The sequence below is a fragment of the Elgaria multicarinata genome, chromosome 7 (genome assembly GCF_023053635.1).
Source record: "Elgaria multicarinata webbii isolate HBS135686 ecotype San Diego chromosome 7, rElgMul1.1.pri, whole genome shotgun sequence".
NCBI classification, from domain to species: domain Eukaryota; kingdom Metazoa; phylum Chordata; class Lepidosauria; order Squamata; family Anguidae; genus Elgaria; species Elgaria multicarinata.
Genome location: NC_086177.1, coordinates 75,951,941 through 75,960,326, shown reverse-complemented (window position 1 = coordinate 75,960,326; position 8,386 = coordinate 75,951,941). Strand labels below are relative to the sequence as shown.

Below are 8,386 nucleotides of genomic sequence, written 5' to 3'. Positions count from 1 at the left end.
ACCTAATTAACCTAATTGAGATAAAACTGCATTGGTGTTTTTTCCATAACTAAATTATAAAAGGAGAAATTATTGAACCATCATATTTACATCATATTGTTAAATAAGGAAGTGAGAGAAGACACCCAAATCATGGTATTTACTTAGCAAGAAATACTTCCCATCTGTGGACAAAAGCTTTGTTATAGTTTCAAAGAAATGCAGACCACTTTTCCAGATCTGATAACCCGAAGTCAGGTAATTATAACTATTGCTACATTTCTTCACCTTTCCTCCTAAATCTGTCAATTTCCACTCCCACAACCCAATTTTGTCACCAGCACTTAAACTTCCTTACCTGCATAGGATAAATCTACCTAAGTTGACTTTAGAGTAGACCCATTGATATAAATGACTAACTTAAGTCCCATTCATATCAATGGGTCTACTCTAAGGAGGACTTACATTGGATTTTACCCATAGCCTTCTAGTTCCTTGCTCTGCAATTTCCATAGTGGCATCTTCCCTTCCTTATTTAGCAAACGCTAATTCCCCAATCTTTGTCTCTATCACTTAGCTAAGCCTTATTAGAACTAGTATACTGGCCCATGTGCTGAGGTGGATATCCTAACTGCGCTGTTTTTCTCTTCTGTAACGAATGTGCATGTGTGCGTTTTATGAAGAAAAATTTGTAAAAATATAAGTCTATATGTTTGGACTTTAAAGTTTGAGCCAAAATCTGCCTTCCATTTTCCTGAAAGTTTCCTTCCCCCATGAAAGAGGCTTCCATTGTTCTGCCTCATTCTCGGGGTGGTTTATAATTCTTTTTGTGACATTTTTCAGCTTACCTAATCATCACGAGGTGGCTGAGGGTGCTGCATGTCTGTTTTCTTTCTACTATACATTTCTCCGTTGCTCTGCAGCCTCCCAGACTGCCTGCACATCCTGATCTGGAATAGCCCTTTAGAAGGAATTATGTCATGGTACCTTCTGGGCTATAACTGAAGTGTGGGAAGACAAGTAGGCTACAGGCCGCCAGAGATGTGATTGTACAGTGAAAAACAAGACATTTGTGCACACTCCTCGGTCACCCCCCAAGTAAGGTAAGCACAAGAAATTCAAACCCAACCCATTCAAATTTCTCCAAAATCTCTTCGCCATTGAATTTGTTTTTGAAAGTATTATATCTAATTGAATGAGAATGGTCGAAAAAGTGTGGCAGAAAATTCTGGTACAGCACTAGTTAAGACTGTAACATAGTCATGCTGAATTAAGAAAAGAGGGCATAGCTCAGTAGCAGAGTTGTTGCTGCACATCCTCATTCTCATGGACATGTAATTCATGGGTACACATGAAACAAATGATGTGGCTCTAAGGGGAGGGCTTTAACCAGAGGCACACAGTGGACTTATGCGCTATGCTCTTACAACTGGGGAATGATTACTAAAAACAGGGGAAATTAGCTCAAACTTTAAAGTCAAAACACATAGACTTATATTTTTCAAAATTTCATTCATAAAACACACATGCACAATGGTGAGTCCTACCTGTACAACCCGTCAATGGTGAGTCCTACCTGTAAGAAACTGTTGAGAACCTCTCCTTACCTTGGAGAAAACTGGTTAAACTGCCCCCCACCCACCCCAATTTCTCTGCCCACAGAAAGGGTGGAGAATTTCAGAGGCCATTTGTGCACAGCTCTAGTCTTAATATTCATGTCTTTATAGAACAGTTTTCATGAACACTGTTACTCATGCAGTGAAATAAACAGGAACACTGGAAGCTTATAGCAAGTTAGACCATTGGCCCATCCAGCTCTAAGTCCGCATTGTCTACACCACCAACTGGGAAAAGCGCTCCAGGGTTTCAAATAGGGATCTTTTGCAGCCCTACTTGCAAAGAACCTGGGGCCTCTTGCCTACAAAGCACGTGCTGTTACTGAAAGCTCCATCTGACCAGCGTTTTACTGCACGCTCATTACTGGGCACAAACAGATTACTCACATGACGTCGTCTGCCTCTCGCACAACTTCTTCCCCTTCTGGCCGTTATTGCGCTGCAAAAAAAAAACCTCATTAAGTCCGGTTGCTGCTCTCTCCTACCAGACTGAATGGGGCTAATTACTTCCTGTTTTCAGGAAGCAACATGGGAGCGGCCTAGATGTGATGGGGCTTTGAGACAAGGCTTTTCTGCTTTAAGCCTGAGCAGAGCTCACTGGCCGGGGATCCTGTGCATGTGCTAGGACAGCAGTCACACAGAGATCCACTTTGCACACACCCGTGTGTTATGCAAAACTGACAGTATATGCATACATACTGTCAGTGTGGTGTAGTGGCTAAGGTGTTGGACTTGAAGTCGGGAGATCCAGGTTCTAGTCCCCACTAGGCCATGGAAACCCACTGAGTGACTTTGGGCCAGTCACAGACTCTCAGCCCAACCTACCTCACAGGGTTGTTGTTGTCAAGATAAAGTGGAGAGGAGGAGGATTATGTACGCCGTCTTGGATTCCTTGGAGGAAAAAAGGCGGGATATAAATGAAATAAATAAATGAAATATATCTTCTTTACATGTAGAACAGACTTGTAGAAACCATCCTAAAAAAAGAGAGACGCAAGCCACTTGTGCATAAAAGATATGCCCTACTTCTCTATACATTATACCTTGCCAAACCTTATTATGAAGAGCCCCAACAAACCTAAGATAAATACAATATTGTTAGTGGCTCACCCCACTTCTGCAAGAGCTAGAAGTTCCGAGAGCAACTCAATAACTTTAGTTTCCTTAAAAATGAGTGAACTGGAGAGGTATAGTGTCTTTGTCATACTTGCTGTACAAATGTACACACAGGGCATATCAGATGCAAATAGGCACAGCTATATCAGGCAGCAAAGATGGTAAACCTGCATCTTTTCCCCTATGGCCTAATCTACACCAAGCAGGATATTGCACTATGAAAACAGTATATAAAAGGCAGGAGCCACACTGCTGCTTTATAGCGGTATTGAAGTGCACTGACAACTGTTGGGGCCCGTTAACACATACTATATACTGCTTTCATACCACTATATCGTGCTTGGTGTGGCTCCTGTGTTTTATATACCATTTTCATAGTGCAATATCCTGCTTGGTGTAGATGAGCCCTATGAGAACCACTTGCTAGCTTCAGCCAATTCATGGTTCTAGTCGAAGTTCAACTGCAAACTGCTTCAAATTGGGTTATCTGGGTTGTTAGGAACTTGGAAGCCCATCAGCCTAACAAAAGGATGATTCCACAGTAAAAGATAACACCATCATTCTCTTCAACATGCTTTTATATATTACTAATTATCCGTAACAAGCATTGATGGTATTATTCTCCCACCCCACCTCCTGCTTTTCAAGCAAAACCTCTGAGCATTTATTTTCTGTTACACAGATCGTAATGATGATTCTAGAGTGTATCCTAGAATTCTGATTAGTAATGAAATGCTTTTCGTTACCACCTGCCTATGACTATTCATGTACCACTATTCACTTGCCACCTATGGCACGCAACTGCCTCACAATATGAATGTTTAGCAATACTGCTACTGGACTTTGCAATGCCTTTAAAAGTACTGGTAACACTACAGTGTGACATCAATCCAAAATCAAAGCAGGCACAGGAACCCTTAACTTAAGGGCAGTTTTCTTTAAAAATCCAATTAGTTCTGTCTTCTCAGACTCTGAATTGTAGTAAAATGAAGTTATTGCTGTAAAATTGTAGCAATTTTTAATGAACCACCCAGAAATCTTCAGCTATTGGGTAGTATAAAATAATAAAATTATTATGACTGCTCAATTATGACAATATCTAACTGTACATTTGCTTAATAATTCATATTCACCTCTTTTTAATGCTGGTTTGTCTGAGATTGTATTAACATGGCTGACCAACTTTAAAGGACCCGTCAATGCTATGGATCAGGTATTGAGTCCCTCTAGTGGTTTATACAGGTAGAGACACTTCCCAAATACTCTCATTCCTTGATACTCCTCTCAAGAGAGATGCATTTTGATACTAAACGCATGGGACCCAGATTTCAGGTATACTTAAGGTCCCATTGGCTTTAATTTTTGTGAACCGCCCAGAGAGCTTCGTCTATTGGGCGGTATAAAAAAATGTAATAAATAAATAAAAATAAATAAATAAATAAATTTGGACTATGTGCTTATCTGGACATTCTCCTATTGAAATAAATGAGATTTACATATACCCTTTTTTAGATTATGCCCATTACACAGAAGTTAGACTTAATGGACTTTGTAGAATTCACTTGCAACCAATACAATTGCAATAAGCAGTGTGTGATACTGGAACATTAATCACTCCCAGACAATCATCAGAGAAGTATGGCATTATAAAAGTTAAGCTGAAAGATACAAACCCAATCAAGATTCATTATCTGACAAAAAGCAAAAAGATTGTAGCCATTTTGATGTAAGAGTATCTCAAATAAAGAGTTTAGGCTTTAGTACTCTCTTGACAAATTCTTTGTGATCCATTATCACATTCTTGAATTTATCTGAAATGACCAGAAAAGGAAATGAATAAGAGTTGCTTAAATTTTAGATTTTATTTTTAGGATCTCAAAATATTCATCCAATTTGTCCACTGTAATGTCATCAAGAGGTCTTTGATACTTGAGAGACAGCCATGTTCTTAAGTGTGCAGAGAGGTAGCCATGTTAAGCTGGAGCAGCAAAAACAAAGAGATTTGTGGACCCTTGAAAACGAACACATTATGGTATAAGTTTCAATGGACTACAGACCACTTGATCATATACATGAAGTGTTATCCTCAGTTGGCAGGGAGGCGTGTGTGTCTGCATGCATGCGCGAACATTCAGGACTTAGCTAGACCTAAGGTTTATCCCAGGGTCGTCCCTGCCTGCTCCTGGGATCCCCTGTGTGTCATTTACATTAACAGGGACAATCCCGGGATAAACCTTAGGTCTAACTAAGGCCTCACACAGATATTGAGCAAAAAAACCCCAAAGAGCCAATGTAGTGTACTGGTTAAGAGTTGGACTGGGACTTGAGAAATCCAGGTTCTAGTCCCCACTTGGCCATGAAAGAATGATATTTTTAATGAAGAAAAACACGCTTTGGGATTTTGTAACCTAGAATCTGTGAAATAATTCTGAATAGCCTGCACATACACAAATATAGTATACAAAAACATCTAACATTTTAGAATTCTATTTGTCTTCAGTAGATTGTTTCGGTTCTTCCAAGTCAAATGTAAAGGGCTTGTCATACCCCATAAGATGGCTATAGTCTTGTGGATACTGAAAAAGCATTGGATTAACCAGCAGCGATTTGCTTTTAGCATAGAATGTTGTGAACATCTTGCTGATGTCTGGAATCTTCACATCCTGTTGGTGGAACACAGTTTTCTTTTCTGCCAAAATAGCATTGTACGTAACGGCTGTATAGGTGTCCGTTTCGGCCTTATGGTACAGCCGGATGACGTAGCCTTTGGTAATTAAATGCAGGGTAATTGGTGTTATGAATGTAAAGAATCCTACAACACTGTAAAAGGCAATTTGCAAGGGAAGGTTGTCAACGCCTATGCCGGTTTTGAAGATGATGATCGGCATCATGCAAAAGCTAAACATGCTGGTCGAGTAGGAGAAAAACTTCACTCCTGCAAGAAAGAAAGATTAAGACTTATAAGTTGAAAATAGCTTTTAATCTAATATGTATTACTGCCATGCAACCAGATAATTTAAGCACATAGCTTAATTTAAGCACATAGCATAATTTAAGCACAACCAGCACATAGTCCTTAACTTAGGTTACAACCCTATATCCACTAATGGTAGAAAGCCCCACTAAATTCAATGGGGCTTACTTCTGAGTAGACATGTCAGACACACCTGCTAGGGAGCATGCCTCAGTGAATACAGAAGGACTTAACCTCTGAGTAAATCTGAATATGACTGGGCTGGAAGGGTGCTTCTAGGAAACAGTTTCCCCAACGTGTTTTACATGCAGTTTTTTCTCAATTATTTTAAAACACCCCACCCTATTGGCAACACTTCAGGTCAGCTATAAAAAAAAATCCTTAAAAGAGAAATTCCATGGTCCCTAAACAGTCCGCGAGGCCATTAAACATTCTGGATTCCTGGATCCAAGGTCGGAGAGACCACTCCAACTCCAGAGCCAGGAATATGGGCTCCTGCCCCTTTCCCCTGGCACGGAAAGAACTGCGCCGGTTGCTTCTCCAACCTGGAAAGGAAGGTGAAGGGGGTGTTCCTATGGGTGGGGAGGGAGGGAACTGGAGATGCTTACACCGAATCCTGAGGCCTCCCCATCCTCTTTCTGTTAATCTCTGTGAAGCCACAGCTAGATGGGCAAAAAAGCCCATCTAGCTGAAATGCAGAGTGGGAAGCACAGCAAAAGTGAATATATCACCTCCACCAACGCTCCTTTTGCACTGGATACGCATAAGTCTCTGAGTTCGGAGGCTTACAAGTATCAAGGGCAGATCCCATAGATTTCACGCCAAATCAAACAATAAAATAGAACAACAATCAGCACCAACAGTTTAAATTAAAAACAGCAGTATTTAAAACAGCAAAAATAAAAATCCCCAAATGGGAAGCCCACAAGGGCATGAATGCAACAGCGCTCTCCGCTCACGCTCCCCAGTAAACAGTATACAGAAGCATAGAGCCTCCAATATTGGAGGTAACATATAGCCATTAGGATTAGTAGCCACTGACAGCCTTATGCTTCATACAATAAAGCCATGGAAAAGCAACTCCTACACTGTTCCTATCACATATAACAAGCAGCCCCTGAGCACACCCTAAAATCAGCATGGTGGGCAATACACGATTTTGAGATCCTAGGACACAATTATGGAAGTTTGTACTGAACAATGATATCGGCATCCTGAGAAATCTTAGCTCTCATTGCTTTCTTAAAACAGCATGAGGATAACATTCAATTCTGAAACTGTGCATTTTTTACTCAGAACTAAATCCTAGTGCACTCATTGTTCTTATTCTTAAACACACATGTCCAGGATTGTGAAAAATTATACTGACTATATAAAAATCAAACAGTTCAAAGCCAAGACATAATGAGAAACTTAATTTTCATGCACCCACCTAACACTGCTTTTGCCAAATTTCCATGATAGATTAATCTGCCGTATTCAGAATTTTCATGGAGGGCTGATGTGCTGAAGTAGCAAAGAGACTCCACATGGGGAAATGGAACCTAGAAAGATAGAAAACATATCAAGATCTCTTCCAATAATTTCATAAATGTGTGTGTACACACACACTTATTTTAAAGAATTAACTGAATCACAGAACAAGGCTGCTCATGGCTAACAATGCATTTTGTGAGTAAACTCACAAGCCTTCTTAATATTCCCCAACAGTGTTAATTGCAAAAAGGTAGCATGCAAAATAAAGTATGCAACACAACCGAAAAAAGGGGTTTAGTACCATTCTAATTAGAGAAATCTATCAAGACATTATCATTTTCAACCCAGTCCCCCAATTCTAGTTCTTGACCCACAAGTCGCTTCATCTCGCAAAGATGCTTCACCTCCACGAAGATGTATCTGGAGGGAATGTGTAATAACACAAAAAAGACTCAGGCTCATTTTTCATTGGTATCAAATCAATCTAGTGCTGCTCATTAGGAAGTACCCCAGAACCCAGATCTAATCGGAGTTTGCTAGCGATTCTGTAGCCGCACATTGGCAACTGTGAACAAAGGGTTCCTCTGTGCATACGCAGAGAGATTACAGTAGCGACTACATTTCCAAGCCTATGAAGCATCCCACTGAGAATTAAAGCAGGGACTCTCGAGACAGACAGCGATAGCCGCAACCCAGCCGCTGACTGACCGGGCCGACAAGAAGGCGCCATAAGCTGCGGCAGCACCTGCTTGTGTCCCGCCGTCCGAGAGAGGGACCTGGAGGCTTCAGGCCAACATACTCGCGGCCGCGGCCTGCAACGGGAAGGCGATGGCGGGCTCGGCTCCGCGGCAGGTGTTGCTGCTGCTGCTGCTGCCGCCGCCTGTTTCGCCGGAAGCAAGGGCGCCTGACGCCTCCCGGCGCTGCGCAGCCACAGCCTTAGGCCAGGCTCACGGACTCCCGCCCCAGCCAGGAGCAGCATCTCTCGCAGCCCGGCGCGGCGCGGCGCTCGCTTGTGCTTAGGACGGAGCTGCGGCCCAGCGGGAAGGGCAAGCCGAGCTTCCACTGCTACCGCCACCCGGGTCCCTCCCCTTCCGGCGTAGCTTTCCCGCGGAGGAAGGCTTGGGAGCGGCGCGCTGCTTCTGACTCGCCTGTCGCGGGCGGCTTTCTCTAGCCAGCGGTGCCCATGTTCACAGTAACAGCCAAAGCGCTGGATCTGGATCCCCTT

General features: G+C 42.2%; 1 protein-coding gene across 1 annotated transcript; it reads right to left on the bottom strand.

Moving 5' to 3' along the window:
• Window positions 1–4,548: 4,548 nt before the first annotated feature.
• Window positions 4,549–8,172, bottom strand: TMEM70 (transmembrane protein 70). Its single transcript, XM_063130859.1, has 3 exons — window positions 7,907–8,172; window positions 7,118–7,229; window positions 4,549–5,646 (listed from the first exon to the last, which is right to left on the bottom strand). Exons 1-3 carry the CDS (start codon window positions 8,138–8,140, stop codon window positions 5,198–5,200), a joined length of 795 nt encoding a protein of 264 aa, XP_062986929.1. The 5' UTR covers window positions 8,141–8,172; the 3' UTR covers window positions 4,549–5,197.
• Between the last annotated feature and the right edge of the window lie 214 nt (window positions 8,173–8,386).

Excerpts from the sequence above, each read along its gene's own strand:
- TMEM70 (XM_063130859.1), bottom strand. The coding sequence starts at position 8,140 with ATGCTGCTCCTGGCTGGGGCGGGAGTCCGTGAGCCTGGCCTAAGGCTG. Across the intron at positions 7,230-7,906 it reads GGACGGCGGGACACAAGCAG|GTTCCATTTCCCCATGTGGA; the intron begins GTGCTGCCGCAG and ends CTATCTTTCTAG. Across the intron at positions 5,647-7,117 it reads TTTGGCAAAAGCAGTGTTAG|GAGTGAAGTTTTTCTCCTAC; the intron begins GTGGGTGCATGA and ends TCTTTCTTGCAG.